Source organism: Acanthopagrus latus, chromosome 23 (genome assembly GCF_904848185.1).
Source record: "Acanthopagrus latus isolate v.2019 chromosome 23, fAcaLat1.1, whole genome shotgun sequence".
Classification (NCBI taxonomy): domain Eukaryota; kingdom Metazoa; phylum Chordata; class Actinopteri; order Spariformes; family Sparidae; genus Acanthopagrus; species Acanthopagrus latus.
The window spans coordinates 15,504,945-15,530,155 of NC_051061.1; the positions used below are offsets into that span (position 1 = coordinate 15,504,945).

At 42.3% G+C, this 25,211-nt stretch overlaps 1 protein-coding gene across 6 annotated transcripts in view; it reads right to left on the reverse strand.

Moving 5' to 3' along the window:
- shank1 (SH3 and multiple ankyrin repeat domains 1) overlaps positions 1 to 25,211 on the reverse strand; it is an 81,660-nt gene that overhangs the window by 31,991 nt on the left and 24,458 nt on the right. For all 6 annotated transcript variants that reach the window (XM_037088257.1, XM_037088261.1, XM_037088259.1 and 3 more), the window contains exons 2-11: positions 22,977 to 23,552; positions 11,131 to 11,334; positions 10,593 to 10,664; positions 10,403 to 10,511; positions 5,709 to 5,863; positions 4,835 to 5,002; positions 2,899 to 3,015; positions 2,275 to 2,352; positions 1,379 to 1,445; positions 656 to 825 (exon numbers count right to left, since the gene is read on the reverse strand). In XM_037088257.1, coding sequence (XP_036944152.1) covers positions 656 to 825; positions 1,379 to 1,445; positions 2,275 to 2,352; positions 2,899 to 3,015; positions 4,835 to 5,002; positions 5,709 to 5,863; positions 10,403 to 10,511; positions 10,593 to 10,664; positions 11,131 to 11,334; positions 22,977 to 23,501 — 1,665 coding nt within the window. In that variant the 5' untranslated portion in view covers positions 23,502 to 23,552. The remainder of the gene's footprint in view (positions 1 to 655; positions 826 to 1,378; positions 1,446 to 2,274; positions 2,353 to 2,898; positions 3,016 to 4,834; positions 5,003 to 5,708; positions 5,864 to 10,402; positions 10,512 to 10,592; positions 10,665 to 11,130; positions 11,335 to 22,976; positions 23,553 to 25,211) is intronic.

Here is a 25,211-nt window from a genome sequence, read left to right on the forward strand (position 1 = left end):
AGTTAAATCCGCTTCATATGTTTCACTCAACTTGGTGCAAGACTTTCTCCCTCAGTGACATTTGCCTCCCGTGTCAGCTCTACAGACTGTAGTCCTGCATCATTTCATCCTTCCTCTTTTTTTCGTCTTTGCATGTTTGGCAATGACGACTCTTCAACACACGCTCTCACACAATGTTTGCATTTAATATTTTTTTGTGATGTAAATCTGATGTGTTGACTTTTGAATGCCTTTTTGTAGTGAGTTATTAGAGCCATGGATTCAAGAGTACTGACAAGTCACTTTAACATCCTTGTATTTTTTTTATATTAGTCTGCGGTGGAGGCCTTTTGCAGATTCTCCAGGGCATTCTCCCTCTTTTTTTACAGCCGAAAGGTGGCAGGTATGGATGTATTAAAACCTACATGTGATCCACTGAATTTAATTTCGGCATTAAATGGGCAGAAAAGTAGATGAAGTCACACCGACAGTCGTATCAACAACATCGTGTAAGTTATGTTTTGTTCACTAGGGAGTAACTTTAAAGTCTTTTCAGAGGTCAAACAGCTTCTTCGTGGGTTTTGAGGGTGAGATCGTTTCGCCAACTGCTGTTTCGGATGCCAAGAAGAATTTAAACTTTTAACCTCATCTGTCACACACGCACACACACACACACCTGCACTGAGACAATGTTAGTCCCCGGGGCGTTGGGCACTGCCATCCAGTCTGGCAGGTTCATGCTGCTGTCACTGTTGGCCCGGAGGAAAGGGTGAGGGTGGGGGATTGTCAGCGTTCGGTTGCTCTCCCGCCTCTGGGGGGCGTACTTTGGCGACTCCACAAAGGGAACTGGAATGTGAGGGAGAGGAGAGAAAGGGATATATCAGTTAAACTTTGCAGATCATCATCCTCAACACATGCAAATCCTTTTCCGTTTAACTGCTGTATCTTTTGATTTGTTGGGGGCAAATGTTCCCTGCGTAGAGCCAATGTATAATTTCATATTAGTTTAATATCTAGCAGAGCCTGATGGACATATCAGCTGGCCACTGTTATCAGATGATATTGGCCTCTCACAAACATCAGAGTTATATCAGTATCGGCGCCATGTTCTCTGATACGCATCGATATTTGTTTTGATTTTTAAGAGAAACTTATGCAAAAAGAAGCAAATGGAATTTAAAATAAGGGGGGTTTAAATAAAAATGCACACAAAAAATAAAGATTAATCTAATATCTTAATCACAAAGTGGAGCAAAGATGTCAAAGATCCAAAATAATAAAGACCATATATCAAAACAAACTATTACATATCTGTGTAACCAATATTGACAGTCAGGTATCAGTCAGGTTCTAATCTCTAATATCACGGGATGTTAAATGATCAAAACTGGCAACTTACCCACATCTGTATCCCGGTGGTTTTTGATGATTTCTCCCAGCTCGAAATGACCAGACATGACAGCAACCTGATAAAAAAAAAAAAAAAAAAAGAAAACACATGTAGAAACAAAGACATGTTTAGTAAATGACAGCACAAAATGAAAGCGGAACAAACACTTTACTATTGGTCTTACAGTGAGAAGCTTTGTGCGTGTTATTGCTGAAGAATCATTCTCCCCTTATTTTCGAAATGACCTCATTGTGTCTTCGCTCTAAATTCACCCCTCTAATAGGAAAATTCACAAATGATGGAAACCAGATCCATGTCTACAGCTGTTTAAAATCATCTTTAATGTAAATAAGCAGATCACATTCCCCCTGATGCAGAAAAAGATTGATAATTTGTTGTTTCAGTGGTTCATTTCGTTGTTTACATGCATCATTTGGGTTGGGTTTTTATGTTTTATTCAGTGTAATTCATATTCTGCCTCCATGTAACATCCCAGCTAAGTGACCACAAAGACTCTCAGTTGGTAGAAAATGAAAAACCGATGAGTTCTTTCACATGAGAACATTCGTTTGTGCGCAAATGCTTTTGACTTGATCTCAACACACCGCACAGGTCAGCACACCACCCGGAAACATTTCGAAGCTTTTCTCCCTGTCGTCTGCTCTCTTGGTTTTCTCTCTCACACTCACTCTCACACAAACAGACTGTCTCAGCTGGCGTTAATGTATCCAGATTAAAGGGTCGCATGCGATCCCGCCGCCTGGGACCTCCGAGTGCATCGCGGCACAATAATGGTTTAAAGTGAAATTAGGCCCCGACGCTTTCTGCTACGTTAACTTAATAAGACACTAAACCATACAACCACCCAGCACGCGTAATTACCCAGCCAGGCACTCAGCCATTACCTGAAAGGGGGTCTGCCCACTGTTGTTCTTTGTGTCTTTATTTGCTCCCCGGTAGAGCAGAATTCGTGCACAGCTTTCCTGCAACAAACAGCGTTGATTAACGTACATGAACTCGTAGAATATAAATGGTATGCTCAGTGTAAGAATGCATGTCATTTGTTTGCACGCAGAAAGTACAGTATTCTCTCTTTCCGTGGATTATGTGTTACACAATTACTGCAAATATGTGGAATATCTGTGAAAATTCAAGCGTGTTATATCAAAATGAAAACATATCAGGGTGGAAAGTTGAAAAGTTGTATGTCTCTGCTTTTATCTTCAGGAAAAATTACAAATTCACAGAGACTTTTCTGTTTTCAGATTGCTCAAATTTCTTTCTTTCAGAAGATACATATTTCAAGAGTAATTAAAGGAATCAGCCTGTTGTCAGGTTCAGGTTGAGGAGGCTGAACTTGGGGGAAAAAAAAAAACCAAGATGAATTATTATGAATTATTCAGCGACCGTAAAGATCCACCTTGTTAAACGGCGTGTTCAAAGATTTCAGGTGTTTGATCGTAACATTTTCTCCACTCTACAGAATCTGACATTAGATCTCCATGAGAGAGAAAAAAAGGAGCTCCTACCTTGTTGTATAAAGCACAGATGTGCAAGGCAGTGTTTCCAGAGGCATTCGTGGAGGAAGAATCCGCCCCGTAGAAGAGGAGGTGCTCCAGATGCTGCGAGTTCCCATTCTGACAGGCCTTGAGTGAGGATGAACAGATCGTGGACAAGAGATAGGAAGAGGGAGAGAAAAGGAAGTAAAAAAAAAAGAATTTATGTGGTTGATTAATAAAGAGAACAGAGAGGCGGAGGAGCAAAACAAGGATGGAGACGAGACGGCGACACAGAGAGAGGGACAAGGTGACAGTTATTAAGTGACATCACATTTAATCAACGCCACCTCCAAACTCAGAGGGCGAGAACACAGTCAGAGGATACACACGTACAGCAACATCACAACTATAACTGATCTCACCACAAAATGACTCAGTTATACCAGCATTAAATCCTCATTTCCCTCCCGTGCCATCAAATATCAGGACTTCTTGAACACATTTTTCAACACGTTAACAATAGATTACATTAAACTGCAGCTAATCATAGTAAGACCACTTCTTCAAGAGTGACTAAGTCGATGTAGGCTCACATGTTATCCTTCGGTAATCGACAATTGTTTAAGCCTGACTGCGAACATGATATAAGGAAATAATGGATTCAGTGGATTCACCACGACCTCATCTATTATTATCTATCATTATTACATAAGTAGCCCACAGGAATAAAAGGAAAAGCACTGAATTTGATGAGAAATTACAACAGAAGGATGAAATTTGACAAGACAACACAAGTTGAAATAGGTAAAAATACGTTTACAGATCAAATTACTTCAGATTTGACTCGCTACGCACAGAAATAATTGAAATAAACTGAATGTTAGCAAATCGGTAAAGCTAACAGGAGAGAATAAGGCCAAGGAACAAGAAAATGATTTTAATGCTACAAATATGATTATGCTGTTACTTAAAATGAACAGGACTGAGAACAAACATAAATTAACCTCATTTATATTAGTGTTGAATTGATCCTGTGAAAAATGTCAATCAAACATTGCAAAGAATAAATATCCAAACCTAAAGATATTCAGTGTGAGTAAAGAATATAGAGATAGAAGTTCAAAAAAAAAATATTCTCAGCTTCGACGCTACATTTCTGTGTCAGATCCCAGTCAACACACACAGACAGATTAAGATTGAGGACACGAGCGACTACAGAGGACAGACAGACGCCGATGAAGTGTGAGTGGGTGATCGCGCTGAGGCGAAGAGGGCTGATACCTTTTCTCATTCTCTGTCCACTTCACTGCCGGAGCGTGTGGCCACAGACACAAGGTGGGTGGGATGGATGGGTGAAAAGGTGCCCAAGGTGAAAGATGAGAGGTGTTTCATGGCATGAATGGTGTTTGACGAGGACACAGACACTTGTGCGTATGCAGAAACTGGAACACAGATGACACTGACACATTTCAAATCATGACGCGTGCACATTTGTGCAAAACCAGCCACAGAAAACCAAAAACCCCCGACCGTCCCGAGGCAGGACTTCTTCTCTTGTCGCTGTCATATGACAGCCCTAAATAGACACAAATTAGGCCACTGACCTCATTAGATTGAAAGATTTTGCCCCGAGCACCCTCTGACTAAAGTTTTGCTGTTTATTTAGTGCAGAATTAACTGTATGCACCATTTAGCATTCGTATCCACATGTGAAAAAGGCTAATCACAAGTGAAAATGTCCAGTTTACATTAACACGACTTCATTTTCACATAATGGAATCTAACGTGATGATCTGAAGATCTCTGTAACAAAAAGATGTCCCAACTGGCAAGTTTTTACCTAGTGACATTGAAAAATGAAATGCTTTTGAATCCACATTACTTATTAACTTCCTTTATCACAAATCTCATTAAAGACCCTCTGACAAGTGTTATGTGACAAGTCTTATGGGACTCAAATGTATACCTGATGTGTCTCGTCCCAGCCGTTCTCATCCCTGATGCCCAGTTTGGCGCGGTGGTAAAGGAGTGTTTCACAGCAGGAGGTCTCTCCCCCTGTCAGCACAGTGTGATAGAGTGGCGTCAGCCCTCGCCGGTCCTTATAGTCCGGAGATGCACCCAGAGACAACAGGACCTGCAGAAAAAGACGGCGGAAAGGCCAAAACCTCACTTACAGGCCTTGTTCTCTAATGCTGGATGCAGCATGATGTGAGTAATGTCATTTATGAGCGAACAACACTACACTAAAAGAGCAGCGAGGACAAATAAAATATTAAGGCGGTTTCCAATTTCAAGTCCGGGAATATTCATGGAATTTTATATCAGGACGGGAAAACAGAGGTTCAGGGAGGTCACGCAGCACCTCGGGCTGGAGAGCATTACGTATTCAGTCAGCGTCTGCTGTAAATCTTTAGCAGCTGTTTCTTTCCTTTGTGGAAAAATATGGACTCTGTCAATGTAACACACAATCATCTCCCCCTGAATGAGCGTCCCGTCTACAGGTATACATTCGGGGGCTGAGATTCTGGACAAATGCCTGAAATGTAAACGTGTCGCACACCTTTAAACCCAGGCAATCTGTATTTTAATGCAATTTTCCTCTCTGGCTGAATAGAATAATAGATCTTTTTTCTTCACGTTCATTCTCTGTGTACGTGGGAGTGGACTGCTGAGTCTGAGGGACTGTTTATTCCGTCTTCAGCTTGTTTGCTCGTACAGTAACACAAATGAAGACAATGCTGCATCAGTGAGTATCCGTGTAGCAGATTTCTACCCTGGTGTAGCTTTTCATGATAATGGAACCTCATTATAACAGCGTTTCCAGACACGTGAGTGTTTACCAGCAGGGCTGTATGGCGGTGGCCTCGAACAGCCTTGTGTATCGATGTGAGCCCGTCTTTGGCGCGGAAGTCGATGTGAGCCCCGCCCTCCACCAGGACCCGGATGGCCTCACCTCCACCCGGCTCACACTGCACCGCCAGGGACAGAGGAGTCTCTGGCAGACACACACACACGCACACACACACACACACACACACACAATGAGAACTGAATAAAGTTTATTATTGTAGGAGGGATTTGTTCTTGAGCAGGAGTCTGAAAGTCATATTATTTGGGGGAGGCTGTGGCCAGATTGTTTGCTCCAAGGGGGGGCTGCTGAGATACTCTGTGGGGAAACCTTCAACAATACATTCCAACTATTTATAGTCTTATAACAGTTAAACACTTCCGTCCTTGCTTCGAGGTTATATTCTCGAAAAAACAACCAGTTTCCTCGTGCAGTAAACAGACAGATTAAACTCTAAAAAGAAATGAGTGTCTCCTTCTCTGGAATCTGTTTGTGTTCCAAGCCAATCATATTTCCACGCAGACATCTTGGCGTCAGGTTCACAGCGGTAAATCCGCTGATAGCAGCTAATGTGTTTGTTGACAAGCTCCAAAGTTGGTTGCAGCAGACACCATGTGGAGTTTTCTTGCAATCAAAACTTTTGTTCACATTCAGTTGATTCTTACCAAAAGCCACACCACGCCAACCTCTGCTTTTAAAATCTTTTAAATCCAACACTGTTTGGTCTCATCTGGACTAGTTCTACAGTCTTCTTCTTCTTCACTGCCTTTGTTTGGCGCATTCATCGCTTCTTTGTGCAGTACTGCCACCAGCGGTTCATCAGCGGACACCAACCTGTGTCACCTACAGGATAAAAACGTTGCTCCGTGGTGCTACCAATCATCAAAAATTCCACTTTTTTAAACAAGATAGCCTTCAGGCTCGGTAGATAGAAGCTCACTGGCTGAAAATAGGCTAAGCAGTGGTGAAGCTGCATCTAAAATTCGGATATGAGGCCATTACGATGTTCACATGAGGTACATGTTTTTGTTTTTATTTTCCGTCTCCAAGGAAGTAGGGGTGCATTTGTTCTAAGATGGCCTCCATTTATGCTGACTTCTGTTGACCTTTGTTGTTGCAGATTTTGTCTGCCGAGCTTGAGAGAAGCCACCCGCAAACCGCTGAAATTGTAAACGTGGTTTCTTGTAAACCCATGAGGGTTGGGCTTGATTTTTGTAATGGATGGATCATTACCATGCTGCTGTCATCTCTAATTTACAAACCCATTTCATGATGGCGGTTGTTCAGGCTGCAGAACTGATTGAGAGTATGAGAGGATCCACAGCCTGTAGCGACCTCATCCTCCTAAAAATGCAATAGTCGAGTTAAATAATTAGAACAGGCCCGGAAACAATCAGTGATCGCCGGTTGGACTGAAGTGCTGCTGCCCTCTTCAACTCACTCAACAAAGTCAGTTCAAACGGCCACAGCCACATAAAGCATCTCACTCGTCTCACAAATAAAAGTGACTATCGATGGCGTAAAGTAGTTTAGGTCTTTATGTCCAGAAAGTCTTTCGCTAGATGCATTTTTAAAAGAATAAAACCCACTAAAGTCGCTAAGCAGTGCTGACAATTACCGCTTTAATAGAAAATCAATTATTTGCATTCCATTTTAACAATAAAATCCTCAGGACGTGGGTGTGAAGGAAGAATTTAAAGAGATTATTCAACCCTGAGACAATTCAACCAACTGTAAAAGCATCCTGCAATGTCACCCACAGAGATTGGCTTCATCCCACAAGCACAACGTTCGCTTCCCAGTAATTGCCAAAAGCAGTTTTCCCTCCCAGTGCACTGGTATGTTTCCAATTACCCTGACATTAAATAAACTCAATGGAAATATTTCAAAATAAAAGCTGTGCTGTGTCACAACACCTTTAACCGCTCTCAGCACACTTGAAGTTCTTCAGCGAGAGAGTTCAATAGGAGCCAAGAAGAATAAAAGCATTCAGAGTGCTCCCAGTAAGAACAGGAAACTGAGCGCTAGCTGCCATGACGACAAGAGAGGTTTTTGGCGAAGAGGCAAAAAACGAATGAGGGCTTTTATCTGAGAACAGCTTCTGTAGATCTCAGGTACAAATAATTTGGGGGGAATGTTTCAGCTGCACTTCCTGTGAAGTTAACATGTCAGGATGACATGGGCGATGCCCATTAAGCAGCTCCCTTGGCAGAGATGGAAGTGAGCCCCCACTGACAGAAGCCACACTGAATGTGGTAGAATAATTTTACGTCCTATTAAAGGTACTCAGTGTGAGTGTTCTGCCGAGCAGGAGGGCACGGAGAAGGAGCTTCAGAAAGATGAGCAGGACAAATGTGAAATGTGTGACAATGGAGGGGATCTCTGCGTCCCAGAAAAGCTTTTTTTTTTTCTCTCTAAAACTGAAGACCTTATAGTTCCTGGACTATAACTGTCAGAACATCTTGACATAACCCAGCAATCTAGAAAGAGGAGGAAATCATCTACATACATTTGCTGTAGGTTTTTTTTTATCCTACAGCTTTTTAAATGCGAAATATTAATATAGTTTCTGGTGCTCAGCCAAAACATGACAAAAATCATAGGTAGCGTGGGGTCATAGGAGCTGTTGTCTTTATTGTTAAACAACAACATTAAGAAGGAAAATCTATCCAATGTCTCTTCCACTCTCCTGGAAGTTATCACGACAGGCAACAAAATGAAGCACATCATTAGAATTTCTATGGATTCGAACACTGTTGGAAGGAATTTAGATAATTTCTGTGGCTGTCACTAGCTAGTTAGCTCAGTTAGCCGTGCAGCTAGCAGGACATGGAACCTCAGGGACCAGATGTGTGTTGGTGTTGACACCACTTGCACAGGAGCTTTAGACCTGGCTGGGCCGGGGCTAGCTGGTTAGCATGCTAACTTTCCTACAACACAACAGACAGACGGCTCAACCTCAACACTGTTGTTTCTTCAACTTCTGTTGATGATTTTTGTTAATTTTTTAAAGTTTTAATTCATAAATTCATACATATTGTCCCTTTGACTACACAGCTCCACAAAATATGTGATAAAGGTCTCGTCGTTTTTATAAATGTTAATACAGAAATGTTGCATATTATGTCTTTAAAACACACTTCTTTTTTAGTTTTACAGCAAACCTTAGTTGTTCTTGTGTCAAAGTTATTAATATGATGAAATTAATACATATGTCAATCCTGATTTAAATTGATCATGTCCATTTTCAACCACTGTTTTTTGCTGGTGTCATTCAAATCTAATACAGAGCACACAAACAAGTGTCCAACATCACACCCTTTTCAAGGTGTAAGGTGTGTATGCACTGTGTGTGTGTGTCTTTCCAATATGGTGTGTGTACAGTATGATAGTAAGGGCGCTCATCAGGGCTCTCTGTTGCCCCCCGGTGTTCTGAAGCGGAAGTGTGTTTCACACCCGTGATGACAGGCTGTGTGTTGTGTTTTGACACTTGCTCCCAGAGTGGCTAGAGCGACACGGAGAAGCACACTCAAACTGTAAATGAGCCGTCTGCTGCGCCCCCTGAGCACTAACAGGATCTGGGAAAAGCCACCAAATTGTAAACAGCACTGGCGCAGATTCTTGACAAAGTGTTAGGCCAACATACTGCAGTGCCGGGAGCAGTAGACGGTGAGGGGAGGCTTGTTATTTGCGAGAGAGTTTAAAGGTCAAGTTTCTACAGCGGAGACACGGGCCATGAAGCTGCTGGACACACAGGTGTGCTCCTGTGGCTGACAGGAGGTGGCTGGAGGTGTTGAATCTCAAGTGCAAGTTCATATATTTGACTGACAGACAGAACAATTCAGTAAGTAGAGGGAGAGATGAGGGAGGAGGTATACATGTACAGTATATATGGATGATGGATGAAATGAGAAGTGAAATCAAACTTTTTAGAATTAAAAAAAAAATCTTTATCTGGCTCCTAAAATAAAACAGATTATTTGCCAACCCAAACAATCTGTCAGACATTTGGAGGCAGCTCTTGTCACTAACCTTCTGAATCACTCGACAAGCAAAGTAAACAACATTATGCAGCCGAGATGTCTTCGACTGAATCAAACTTTCTGTCATTTAGTATTCTGTGCACCATTAAGTCTGGACTCATTCTCTGCATTAACAACTAGGACGGCACTCGATAGAAGGCGTTTCTCCACCCATAGCTAAGCTCACCAGATCTAGAATCCACATCAAATTGTATTCACTCATAGATTAAACAAACAAAAAGAAACAGCAGATATTCATTCTCTAAAATTGACTAAAATATTGAAAATGTCAGATGTCCTGTTAATCAGATCTGCACCAAAAGTTCATGGGACTCCATCCTCTACCCAAGTTTTATTGAAATCCGCTCAGTAGTTTTTGTGTCACCCTGCTGATAACACAACCAACAAACAACGCCAGTAAAACATTACCTCCTTGACGAGGAGCAGAAGGTACTGCAAGGATCACAACCTACGCAAAAAGCTGGAATTACACAACTTCACTCCAGTGCAAAAATCCAGACACTGGGGAACTGTCACTTTTATGATTAATCTTGGGGTTTTACATTTAATTTCAAAAAGGTTTTTACTGCTTTATAAAATAAATCATCTCATGAACACACTGTTTTGGTGTGGTGTGGTGTTTTGGCTCCGTAGTGATCCTTACCGCCGGTGTCAGAGTCCTGGAAGTTTGGATCGAGGCCTTTGTCTATGAACTTAATCATCTTGTCCACAGCGCTGGTTTGGATATAATCCATGAATTTCTTCAGGCTGGCCTGCATGCGGAGAAAAAGCACTGCTGTTTTACAGAGAACAGATAGAACTCTTCCTGCATCAGAGACAAATGGGTTTCATACCTTCGTGTGCAGTTTGGCCAGTTGCTTCTCATCCAGATTGGTCTGTTTGTACACCCTGGTCTTGTATCGAAACTGAGCCCCAGAGAGAAGAAGAGAAAGGAAATGAGGAGTTAATCCGAACACAGAGAGCGTTTGTCCTTAATTCTCATAGCTTTTGGCCTAGATTCACAAAACGGGGCCTGCAAATTCATTGTACAGAGGAGCTTTATCTGGTTTGCTTCACAAACCTCCACTTTCACTTCACAGAGGACGAGACTTGTGAAAGAGATGGTCTGGCTTTACTGCAGTTTAGAGCCTCCGCTGGGCCATAATGTAGCTTGAAAGGAAGGCGACTGTACGGACTGGATAATAGATTAGTGGATGTTGCTGAGCAGTTCTGTGACACTCCTCTGTGAAGTGTGTATCAAACTTCATTCATAAACCAGATCGGCCTTGAATAACACAAGGACCAGGCAGAGTAGATGTAGTCTTTATTTTAGTCGTCTGGATGTAGAGCAGAAAAATCTGGGCTAAGTCAAAAGAGAGGATGGAGTCGTACCTCTAAATATGGCACCCCTTTCTCAAAGGACTGTGGGTACTCTCTGAGGAGCCTCTCCTCCTCCAGGAACTTGGCGTCATGTCCATCCGTGGCGGGCTGGAACAGACCGTAGTTCAGGACGTCCCGAAGAGATTCGGTCAGGGAGCACAGCACCTGCTGCTTGGCCTTCCACACTGTGGCGTCCGGGTTGAATCGCAAACATTTCTGTGGGAGAGACAGAAGTAGACGTGGTTAAACTTTAAGTTCTTAAAGGAAATGATTATTTTTGAAAGAATAAAAATTACCTTTACCTATTAATATACATATTACCATGTGAAGAAAAAAATCATTGGACAACGTAAGTAATTAAAATAAGGTGCTTTTTTTTGTAAAAAGGAACAAAAGGGAAGTCGATGACTTGAATAACAGTCAGAGTAAAAGTAAGGTGCAGAGCCAGACCTCCTGGAGGAATAAACACCCGCAGCCTCATCAGATTCTGCTGTGATCCAGATCAACCTACTGATAAAAAAAGCTAATTTAGCTTAACTCCCGCTCAACAACCTGAGAGCCGCAGTGATCCATAGAGGTGATCTCCATTGTCGGCTGTTTATGTCTGTTATCTCATTCACTGACTTCCATCCTTGCCTCTGACTCCAGCCTGGAAGTCATAGCAGCAGGGAACCAAATGAAACTGATACATCGAGCAAAATGACAGTATCTCTGGGATGGAAACATTTGAGATAAATTATACAAAACTCATTTAAATGTGTGACTAGTTGGGCTTTTTTAGACATGTTAATGTAGAATTCTTAGCTAATGTATCTTGAAGTAAAAAACTACACTTTTTTTAACCAGTGGTAGAGGAGAAGTCTTGGAAATTCATATAAAACATTTTGTTCAGCAGAATATCCTGCTCATTCTCTGTCCCATGAATCATCTCATGACCTCTTGCAGAGGGCACCCATCCTGTGGCAGTACAGTAGGTGCTCTAACCTGACTGACTGCAGCACACAGAGGCTCTCCCCCATCTGAACCAGCAGGGGGAGACAGCGCCGGAGTAAAGACGGTGATTCCCAGTGGCCTCAGTCAGCACATAGGATGTGAACGGCTGTTTGGTGCAGCTTTGAGTGTCTCTGGCGGGGGTCGTGGATGGCCAAATGCATAACGGCTCACAGGCTCAGTCAGCAAAGTGGGACGTAAGTCACTACACAGATGGCTGACAGAAGGTTTTTGGCACTGCTCTCTCTCTCTATCTCTCTCTCTCTGGCTCTCTCTCTCCCCTCAGAGCTGAGTTGGGTTGTTCTCTGACCTTGAGGCAGCAGCAGAAGGATGATTGGGCCGTGCACAGTGGAGCCAGCTGCAAGGATCCTTGCATCCAACTGCATTACTGCACAGGCTCAAGACTCGCTCAGTCACAGTCACTTTCATTGTCATCTTAATCTTCTCACACACACATACATGTCTTTCCCTGTGTGTGTTTGCATGCATGTGTGCGTGTGTGTGTGTGTGTGTGTGCCACAATGAGAGATAAAAACCCCGCACAGGGTTTTTTTTTTTTTTTGTGCAGAGGAGTAACATCACATTTTCTCCCTCTGTTTTATCCACTGTGTCTCCATTCTCGCACAGCCAACACGGTCACCACGGCAACCGGTTCATTAGTGGAGCAAGCTGCTTGTTGCCATAGAGACATCCCTGTGTTCCCTAGGAGATGGGGTACTGGGAGGGTGTGTGTGTATGTGTGTGCGTGCGTGTGTTCGTGCGTGAGTGTGTGTGTGTGTGTGTGTTAGAGCAGTGTGGCGAAAGACAGCAGAGTAAAAGCGAGGGGGAATGTCTAAGACTTTGAGTATGAGAGCGAAAAAGAGGATGAAAAGGTGTGTCTGCTTGTATTTGATTAGGCTTCACACACACACACACACACACACACACACGGGCAAATGCACTTACAAGCCTACACACACACACACACACACACACACTTAAAGCCCCAATAAAGGATGCAGGCAAACACAGTCTGAAATGAATCAGAATCACAGCAGGAGAGAATGAAGGTTAAGGATTCACTTATCTCGCATGAGGAATATTCCCACAGTCAACCAATTATAACACTGATAATTATCATATATAGCAAAGATTTAAATGTATCTAATAACTTTGCTTTTGACCTGAGAAGCTGCAGATAGTTGGAGGTTTTACCAGAGGAGCCATGCTGCTTACTGATCTGTATACCTCCAGGAACATGATTGATCCTCCCGCAGCCAATTAGGGCTAATCAAATTCCTCATCCTCACCAGGTCTGTGAAATGCAACTTAGCACTATTAATAGTTTTTCACATAGTTATATTTGTACTGTAAGCAACGCAGCCTGTACACTGCACTTCATTAAATTCAAAGCTACACAGTCTCAGACAGCCATGACCCTTGATATGACATGTAATGTGTGTGGTGCCCTCCAGTGGTCAAAGAGCTTTGTGTGTAATCTGATGAGACTGAACGGCTTCTGAGCTGTTTGGTAACTCCAAAGTCTTGGGGTGTACAACTTCATATGTGAAAAACTAGAAAAAAATCCTCTTGTGGCTCCAGAGGAAGCTGCATGTACTGCCTCCAGTGATGTCACTCAGTGGCTAAGTTGCATTGTAGGTAATGCTGCATCATTTTTATAAAAACTGTCCATAATGAGTCCAATAAATCCATTAAAAGGCTTTATAGAACTTGTCTCCCCGACACATGCAGTAGCACTCCACATGACCTGTATACACACTTTAATGTGTAAAGTTGGTTAGTTACCCTTTAAGGTGTGGAAGAAGTAAAAATATCAGTATAAAGGTGTAAAAACAGCTTTTCAGGCAACAGTCCTCCAGAAGTATTGTCCACTAAACCAGCGATTGTCCCTCTAGGAGCACACAAGAGTGCTAAAAAGTACAAAAACATTTTCTGAGTCTTAAAGTATAATGTAGAAAAAGATGGAACTGGACAAGTGAAGAGCATCTACCGCAGGACATGTATGCATGCAAATGTACTTGTACCACTAACCGAGCTGTAATTAGTCATTAAAATAAGATGATGGTATATTTTATAACATTAAGTATTATAGAAAAGTACAGAGGTTTGTGATCTTTTCTCTGCAGGTGTATCCTGACTCCTCATCATCTCAGCCACTTGTTTCTGAGTCTGAACACATTTCCTGCTGCCAGAACTCTGTGCTGCATTTACCACCCTGCAGGATTCAGCTCCTCCATCTGATCACTGGGAACGGAAAACAAGTTACAATACAAATTCTGCTCAGCGAAGCCAGGCCTTCTGTCTCCAGCACGTTTTTCATCCTTATGTGCCGCGATATTTTCTTTTTCCTGAAGAACTTTGACTAACTGGAGTTGACGATGTCCATGCACACATGACAGAGACGCCAAATTCTCCCGGTGTTATCACAGTATTCCAACTGGTGTTTTCTGCTTTCTCACAACAAAGATAAGCGTTAATTCGGATTCCTGAAACTAGGAAAAGGTGTTGATGAGGTGAAAGTGATAACGAGAGCTGTAATCATAAATTACTCCAGCATCTTTTTCTGCATTATGACCTATGTTGGACAATATTTATGTCGGCTGACAGGTCTCTCGTTTTCAAGTACTTGTACTTTCCTTTCCATTTAATGCAACTGAATACCCTGTTATAGTCCATAACATCTCAGAGGGAAATATGACTTACACATTAAAGCATCAGAAATAGTGATCCATTCATATGATGTATAATAATGGGAGACTCACAGGAGGCAATTTCTCAACATAAAAAGTATTTTTACTTGTAATACTACAATACTTTCATACTCTCATGTCGGTACTTCCATCAATGTTACACATTAAAGTGTGTTTACAGGTCTTGAGGAGTATTTCTGTATTGTGAAGAAATGTAGTACAAGCTCTTTCGTGGCTCCAGAGGAAGCTGCATGTAATCTGATAAACTGCACCCAGTGATGTCTCTGTGGCTCCAATGCATTGTGGGTAATGCTGGCGACAGGTTTTGCAAAGCAGTCCACTCGTCTGGATTGCACTCGTATTACACTGTTGGACACTTTGAAATATCACCTTTTTCATTCACCTTTTTTTTCTTCCTTTTAAAATAAACACAATCCCTACATTACCCACAATGCAACATCACTGGAGGCAATGACCACATCACATGCAGCTTCCTCTGGTGCCACAAAATGCTTTATACTACTTTTTTTTTTACATATGCGGTGGTACTCATACTGCAAGTCCTGTAAACACACTTCAATGTGTAGAATGGTGGAGTTAGCCTTTAATTATATTACTTATACTCGCTAATTTTACTCAGAAATCTGAATATTTCTTCCATCACCTCTGTATACTGGCGTGAAATTTTCAGGATATCGCAAAAAAACCCAAACTTAACAGTGATACTAGTCGCGCATACATGCACTAAATGTCACACCTTTTATATAGCCTGTAGATTTTTCACATGACTTACAGATTTCATATTAATATCTTAACGCAGCTTTAAGCCCTTCTGTTTCTCTCGTGCTTTTTATCATTATGCAGAACCGAAAAAAAATCCGCCTTGCCTCCTAAAGCTGTGATCACACTTTCCCACTCACAAACGCCCACTCACTCTGTCCATGCTGCTCTTTATCTTCTCCTGCCTATCTCTATCTTATCCACCCTCCTCCTTCCCTCTCCAGCCATCTCTCTGTAACAGCTCTGTCACTTATCTATGCAGAAATAAGAGTCACTGAGAAGCCTGCTCTCTCTCTCTCTCTCTCTCTCTCTCTGTTTGTCTGTATATCTACCTCGCTCTATCTCGGTCCCCCGGGCCTTTCTTTTCCGCAGGCCAAGTGCAGGGGGGACTAGAAGCCTTTAATGAGATCTGTTGGGAAATAACCCCCCGCAAAACACACACACACACACATACACTCACACACACTCACAGACACAGACACACACTTGCCCGCCATGTCACCATTTATGTCAACTTCCCCTCATATTTCTTTCTCTGTCTCTCTCTCTGTCTCCCTCAACCACTCCAACCACCCCCTTCCTCTCTGCAGCAGTTCAGAAGAAGAGCAAATTAACGTCCTTCAAGCGTTTCTGTCATCCCATCTCTTGTTCTCCATTGTCACCCTCACCCCTCACCCTCACATGCTCATACAACCTCTACACAGCTGTAGAGAGACACGGTGGACACTGTCACCGTACTTGAAGTCTGCAAAGTCTGCATATCTTTAATAGGACGCTGCAATATTGTGTTATCTTTCTGTATTTCATGTTTGTGAGGCCAGATCCTGCCTCAGGGGGCTGCTGCTTATACACAAGAGTTTGCAAGAATTTCAGCTCAAGACAAACAGCCGAGATGAACTCATTTGTGTCACGCTGCTTAATGCACTTGGCAGGCGAACAGCGTCGTGACTGCGCGCGCGCGAGTCTGACAATCCAATAAAACCTGCAGACAAAACTGCCTTGACCTCCTGCGGTGACGGAATCATACCCACAACTCGTGCATCCACAGATCTGACTGTCACCGAGTTAATGGACCAGTGTTTTTCTTGTTCATCAGTGGAGGAGGAGGGATCAGCGCAGGGCACATGGGCTCACAACTCAGATCCTCCTCAGCAGCGTCACCGCACAGTTTTCATTTGAGTGATAGTATATCGATGTAGATCAGCCCACAAAATGTCGAAATATAGTTGTGAAAATGCCGTTAGATGAAAACTAAGACCTCTAAAAACAAGTTTCAACCAAATATAGTCCTCTTTTGACATGCAAATCACAAAAACAATGCTCACTGGCAGCAGTGGAAGAAGAACACTGCCGGTATCTTTGTATAGTTTCTAGTCAGAATATCTTATCACTCTTGATATGAGAGACAATCATCCAACGAGCAACGTTTCAGTGAGACGTGAGCGCTCGTTTTTAGATCGCATCTTGTTTCGAGAAATCTTAACGAACCAATTTTCACTTTGTCCATCGGTAAACATAAACATCCCTGCGTTAATCATTTTATTTTCACTTACTTTGGAAAAGGCATGATTTTTATTGCGCTATAGTAGACACCATGTAGACTCATGCAAGTAAAATCCCTCATCACTTATGAGTCATTAGAAGAGTGTGGTGGTATCCGTATCCGCTCTTCTTTTTTTATTTGCTGTGTTTAGGACATTTCAGGGGTTCAGTGTTTTGGCAGTGGTGGTGTAGCCCACAGCCATCATAGATACTTAACAGCCAAGTTCCAGATCAGAAGCATACATCCGGGAGAAAGCTTCAAAACCTGGATGAGCCAACTCGTAGGGGTTCAACAGTCTGATAACCACATTATATCCTCTGTTTAAATAAACTACATGTGCCACCTCCTGAAAACATTTCAACCACATGTCGTGCTGTTTCTAGAAATCAGTCGACCTGCACGTCACCAAAGCAGCTCTCACTGGGTTCTCTGAGGGTTGTATAAGAAAGTTTTTCTCCAACACAGTTTCGGCATGCTGAAGTGCTTTGACCTTCGGTAGATAAAATAGGACAGAACATGAGCTGTCACGCTGCAAAATAACTTTCCACCGGGCACCCTGATCTGCCTCCCTCCTTCCTGCATGAGACGATTGAATCCATCCAGCTGAGTTTCTCTTTGACCCATTACAACAAACTGCGAAAGATTTTCCCAACATGAAGCGGTGGCCTAGATCCCCTGTTGACAAATGTAGTAGGCTGATCTCTCACTTCCCCTCCGTCAGTGCACCAGCAGCGCCTTCTTGATTGACAGTGGCTTGAGAGAGATCTCCCCCGGCAGACTTGTACGGCTCAGATTTAAAGCAGTGAAGGTATATTCCACTGAGGGGAGGCAGGACAGATGTTTACTCCGAGGGCTCAGGGGAAACACTGACCTCTTGAAAAAAAGGTCGGCGGACTTTAGCCTTTCACTAAATATCCAAATGAAGACGAACCAGTCTGTTCAATCTGTGCACAAATAGAGGAAGAGAAAGATTTGAATTCCAAGCCTCTTTCTGTGTTTTCACACTTTTACCAAAATACCAAAATATCCTGCTCCCAGTGACAGAACATGACTAAGTTCATTGACTTAAGGACTGTATTTAAGAAAAACATTCAGGCACTTCCATTTTGATTTTCAGCTTCTTTATACATCCACTGCGCTTCATTGCTGAAGGCAAGTATTGTACTTTTGACTCCACTACCTTTATTTCAAAACATTAGTTACTTGTTACTCTTCTGATTATATCCTGCATCAGAGTACTGCATTTTTGACATCATTATTGATCATCAATCAGAAAAAAAACATTCTGTTAATGACTATATTATACCTAATAATATATGTATTTTCTTATCATTTGATCATTGTAATCACTACTGTTTTACATAACTATATTTGCATTTTAATTCTACTTCTTTTGTTTAATGATCAAGCTTAGGGCTTAAATTCAATTTATTAATCATACATGTCAGGGTTTTTTAATTGAAAAATGTGACGTAAAAAAACATATTTCTAATGTTTTTAGCATAAGACTGTCTATCGAGAAGCTTATTGATTGATTTATTGTTTTCTAAACCTTTTCATGGTTTTATTTGATAGAACAGAGAAGAGTGGCAAGAAAAGGGAGAGGTATCCTCATCACAACTCTTCTCTTCTCAAGGGATCCTTGCCAAAAAATAATTGGTTCTAACATCTTTAAAATGTAAGGGAATATAGAATTCTAGGTGATATATGATTATCAGAATACCTTTTTTTTCATGTCAAACATCAGTGTCTAACTAATGTTCAGCAGTGCCACTGGAACCGTAACACAAATTCCCATATCAAAGTCAATCAGTGAAGGTAAAGTTAATCAAAGTGCGTCAAATTGAATCATTTCAGGGCAGCAAACCACTGACTGGTGAATATCGAACACAGTTTTACAGCTGATTCTGTGTGTGTGTGTGCGTTCTCTTTCGTCACCAAACCCTCCTCCCTCAATTCATAACATTTGCATTTGCGTGCTACAGTCACTCCCTCGTCTCATTACAACACAATTAACAAGCAATCAGAGTTTATTGAGGGTGAATTAGCTGACATGTAGAACAGACCTAATGTACTGGGAGTGTAAAGGGATGTTACCCAACACCAGTGAGAGGAGGAGGAGGAGGAGGAGGAGGAGGACATGAGATGACCCAGAGTGTGGAGAAAAAAAAAAGTGTTGAAAATCAGAGGCTTTCACTCTGGATGGAGCAAATGAGAGAAGCAAAGTGACAAATGGCCTGAGGAGGCTGAGTCAGGACACGACGAGAGAGAGAGAGCGTAAATGTCACGGTGACAGCGGGATAACTCTCGTGACCTTGGGGAGCGAGACAGTATATAACGAGAGTCGGTGCGTCTCGGCAGGAAGTCTGTAAGGTTGTTTTTATGTTTATATCTGCATGTCTGATGTTATGGAGTTACTTAGTTCAGACAGAAAAGAAGAAAAATGCAAAACAAATTAATAAAAGGTGAGATGAAGAAGATGTTTTCAGATCATTGTACAGTGAAACTGATATATTGGATCATCGTTACTGTGTCGACTGTAGAAAAGGATCAATATTTTCTGTTTTGCTATTATTCTCCAACAAGTCATGATTATACAAGTCAGTCTTGAAAGTATAAATACTGCATTACTGTACTTTTCCCAGGTTCCCAGATCACAGATCCAAAGTTTTTGTACTTTACTTGGGAGACAGGAATAAGGATGTCTTGTATCGGAGACGCTGCAGCCATCTGCCTGGATTTTCTTATTTAACATTTTTTCTTCTGTGCTCAGGACGCTTCATCAACCCCAAAATGTCAGCATTTGACGTCCAGGGAATGACACTCAACAATCGACTACCTTTCTGGTGCATTTAGGAACCACTCGGACAAATCCGACTGATTCTTATCTTTACCTTGCACAGGAAATGTCCTTCAGAGGGATACTTTTCACTTTTTTAAGCATCTGCACCTCTACCTGATTAAAGAATGTGTGTACTTTTGCCACCTCTGCTCACTTTGCACATAATCAACTGATGTTGAAAATGTTGCACATAAAGTTGGCTCGTGGTTAAAAAGCTTCAGCACTGATTCTTTTTAATGTAACTTTAAAAAAGAAATACATATTCATAATTTCGTTTCCACCTTTTTGTGATTTGCATAAAAATCTTTCCTGTTAAACGCTGAAATTGTCCTCCCACGATGACTGAATTAATTCTTTGCCAACGTGGTCTTTTGTATTTTATTTCATTAACTGATCCGTACAGGCATTGATTGTCCAGTGGGGCGATTATTTTTATTTATTTATTTATTTTTATTTGTCGCTTTTCTTAACGAGTAAAATTGACAATGTTTCACTTTAACAGAATGTCTATGAGGTCTTGGATTTATTCCCAGTAGTCTTAGTGTTCATGCTTGAAAGGCTGAAATTGTGAATTAATCTGACTTACCCCGGTTAAATCTAAAGATACAGAGAGTCGGCATGAAATATGCCTTCAAGTAAGCTTCAAAAGTCAGCATCAATCAACAGACAAAGCCTTTTCTGTTTCTGCGTACTTCAATCTAATTCCACCTCTGTCTGTTCCTCTCTGCTTCACGTTATCCGTCTATATCTGAGTCTGTCTTCCTCCATCTACCTTTATCTCCTCCTCACCTTCCCTCTCTCCACATCAGTCTTCTTTGATCGGCCTCTACCTGCCTCCACTTTACCTTTATCTGCATGCTCTTACATATCCCACTTTGCTCTACATCTGCTCCCAAACAAACCCCAATTTCTAACGCAGCCCATTCTTCCCGCCATCTACATCTACGTCACTTTCAACGGCCTCCAAATCATTTCTGAGGTTTTAACCCCCGACTTTGAGCAAGCGCTCTCCTCCTGAGCATCCCAACATTTATCCCTCTTTTCACAATTAATCTTTGATGCCGATTTGTTAGAATAAAAAGGGAGTGGTGAATTATTTATGGTTGGGTTTGAAAACACTGAATCCAGCACATACACACACACACACACACACATACGCCGCTGAAAACACCCATGCACAGATCAATAATAAATCACACGGCACCAAGAGGGAGGAAGAAGCGTTGAGCGAGGCATTTATAGTGCGCTGGGATGGTAAATATAAAATATGGACACACACACACACACACAGGCCCTCACATATACACTTATTTCATTCGCTGCTTTCATACTTGCCGATGATTTATAAAGCCTTCACACCAGCAGAAAAGGAGAGGACAGAGCGCTTAATGTCTGAGGAGCGCGAACTTCTGTGTGTCGAACACAAAAGGCAGTCTGGTTCAGCTCTGATCCAGCAGTGAGCAAAGATGCACTCTCCCTTTTTTTTTTTTTTAATCTCTGCTTCACCGTTTTTCTTCCTCTGCACAAAGACACACACTTTGGACGCAGCCTTGATCCCCTTGCAAGCCAGACTTCGTAATTTCAATTACCTCTGCGATTGAGTAACGACTCATGATTCACTTCAACAGATCACTCATGAAGGAAACACAGGAGGGAGAAGAAGAAAAAAAAACTGCCTGGGTGTCTGACGCCTGAAGAGAATGGCGAACAGTACACAGAGGCAGCAGCATCTTTTAGCCCCTGAAGCCAATTTAGACACACTTCTGGTGTGATGTAAGACTGGGATATAAGGAGCGATGGCGAATCGGTCCATCATGATTCTGGACAACCCCTCCTACAAACCAGTCGCACTGAGGAAAAAAAAAAAAGGTCATTTCACACCGAGCTTTATCTCACCACTTAAAAGCTCGGTGGCATTAATAAGCTAGAGGCAGCGCTTTCACCCCCCGTTACCCTCTCTCCTCTTCACTTCAACTCCCCTCTCTCTCTCTCTCTCTCTCTCTCTCTCTGGCTGGCAGTGGTTTTTTTTTTTTTAAATCAAATTCTTGCTCACATATATTCTTATCATGATTGCTGTTGTGCGCAATTTGTCTCTCCGTCTTCCATTTTCTCTGAAGCTGGGTCACCTTGAAAGTCTCTCTCACCCTCTCAGATCAGTCACTTTGCTGACGAGTATTTGCGCACCTCTCAGTATTGTTTTGGTTTTTTCCCCTGCTAGTGATGCAGTGTGAGAGAAAGAGAGAGAGGATCTAATTGGCATGAAACGCCTCAATCCCCTGAGAGTTGACGTGTTTCTAGAGCGCCTTGTTTGCGTGGCAGGTTTTGACCCAATGAAGGACTGTGAGATGAAGGGCCCCGGGGGGCAAGACACACCGAACATGGCTCCCTCTTCCCTAACATCGCTCCTCAAAGTCTACAAGCCCAGACTGCACAGAGTCCACTTCAAGGTGTCGAGAAGTTGTTCATGGTGCAGCAGCTTTAAAGTGAAGGTGAAAGCTATTCAGACATTTGGATGTTTTTTACTCTCTCTCTCTCTCTCTAATAAGAAATCAATCCACTCATGCATTTGTTTTACCCAGGTATCCTGAGCAGAGTGACAAAGATGACGTCAAACAGAGGCATTTAAATAGAGATTCGTCAGCACATCAGGAGTGCTTTAACACACTGTATGATAAAGGAATAGGTCAACATGTTAGGAGATAACTTTTTTGCTTTCTTCCAAGACCTTCTTCCAATTGCAGTTTTCACATTTTTTTTCCTACAGATTAACACTGGCGGCTCCTGAAGAGGTTAGGGTGCATTGCAGAAGTCAGAATTTCTGGGTGATACAAAGAGCTTTTGTTCTTGGGGTGGTGAAATTGATAACCAATAATTGTGGTTTCATTGATCATAACTGTGTTTAAAAAAAAAAGGGGGGGAAACAAATGGGACCAGAGCTGGGTGGGGATGTGACCTGTGTCAGGGATTGTTGTCATGATTGTTGTGGTCGTTTTTGTGTGTTAACAGCACTGACCGTTTGCTTTATGTCTGGGATGCCGATGCGAAACACCATCATGGCAATGTGGGTGTCCTCAGATGGCGCTGAGCTGGAGCTGCGCTCCTTCAGCCTCCTCTGCTGCTGCTGCTGCTGCTGCTGCTGCTGCTGTATGTGATTGGCTGGCTGTTGGTGTGTTGGTCCGGGGTTGGACGAATAGGGGTTCGCGGTGTGTCCGGGGTTCCCTTGCCGGATCTGTCTGTCCCCGGTGGGTCGTCCAGCCAGTTTACCTGACTGCCTGTGTCCCTCACCCCTGCCCCCACGTGACAGGCCTCCTCGCCTGACCTCCTCCACCATCTCCTCCTCATCCTCATCCTCTTCGCCCTCCAGCTCCCCATTCTCCTCCTCCTCCTGGTCCTCGTCACGCTCGTCCTCTTCCATTTCCTCCTCCTCCTCTTCCTCCTCCTCCTCCTCGTCCTCTGCCCCTGGATAGAGATGTCGATTGTTTCCCAGCATCCTTTGTTGCTCCTCGTCGCTGGACAGGGGGCTGAACGGCATCGTCATGGCGACAAAGAGGGCGGCGCCAGTGGCAACACCATCATTCCCAGAGAGACACTGCAACGGGGGGCAGAGAGAGAGGACAAGTTAAAACAGACAAAGAAGAGGTAACGCTGTATCAGAGCCTCGACAACACATCACTCCAACAAACTCTGGTCTCTATGGGAACAGACTGCTTCAGTTACAGACATGCAGTACTTCTAACCCTTGCCACATGATGACATATCATTCATACCTCATCTATAAATGAACCCACTCGTGCTGGTAATGTTCAGCTTCCAGGCTCTCACCAGACACCCTGCCTGTGCTGTTAAACTCGAGATTTACCCACAGAAGCTTTCAGTGTCTGATGGCGGGTAGCATGATACTATAATGGAAGGAGAGCACCCCTGTGATAAGTACTGCTGTAGAGAATACTAGTACAAGAATAATCTCCGTGTTGATTGGTCTATTCATACGACCACAACGATGGACATGGAGACGTGACGTCTGGTGTGATTATCCCGTCCAGTGAGGATGAATCATTAAATGCATTTACAATGGCCCTAATATTCCACTAGAAGTCTAAACAATAGGCCAATATCAATTAATTACACAAGCAAATGGAAGAAACTGATCAGATCCAGCCCGATCTCTCCAAGGTGACGTTGCAGAGTTACAAAGTCAATAAGGTCGAATAAACGTAAAGATTTATTTGTAGGAATCTATTTCGTTTTGTCTGCGTCAACTACAATGCTACTGTGTGTGGGAGTATCAATAAATCTATACATCGTGCAAGGTACATGTAGGCGTGTGTAGATATGTGTGTGTGTGTGTGAGTACAACCTTTAATCTATCCCCTGTTGTGATAAGAATACTTTAACTACAACAGGAATCCCCTTGTTGCTCTTTTGTTGTGTTTGTTATCATCTCTGTATTATTTTTTTGCTCTTGTTCTTCTCAGAATAAAATAAAATAAAATAAAATAAAATAAAATAAAGTTTAAAAAGACAGTTTCTTTAGTGGTCAAAAGGCTCGAAACAGGTTGTTTAAACAAATGATTGAATTTAATTTTTGCAATAAAGTAAAAAAAAAAATCATAAAAAGTTATGTAACCACAGCTTCTGCAGCTTGGTGACATCTAAACTTGCACCTTTGTGCAACCACTCTTCAACAAGAGGTATCAAAATCTACTGGGCAAGGATTTCCTTGAGCCAAAATGAATTGTTTTTGATTTGGGACATTTCAAAAGCTCTCCCAGTGGCCTCTTGAGACAAAATAAACAATTTCGCTCAACAAATCCATAAACTCTAGAGGATAGACCTTTATGTGTGAACAACTCTATAACCTGCACTTCTGTCAGGACAGTCGTAGCCTCACCTGTTACAGCAACAGAAAACCAATAGAAAGAAGCAACTGTGCATAGGTCTCCATGTCCAGCACTGTGTTACTGTCAGTCTAAATAAACAAGGACCTTCGACTTTAAGTCTCGTCACACTGAAGCGACTGAGAGCTGAATCTCAGTCAATATGCTTTAACAATTTAAGTACCCGCCTTTGCAACTGAAGCAAATATCATGAAATCATTTAGTCTGTTGAGGCAGAGATGAAACTAAAAGTCACTTCTTACTGATCCAGCTCCTTGAAGGAAACTCAATCCTCTATAAACTAATATATCGCTCTACATCATCACACAAACTATTCATGGCTGCATATCTGATATATAAACACTGGTAAC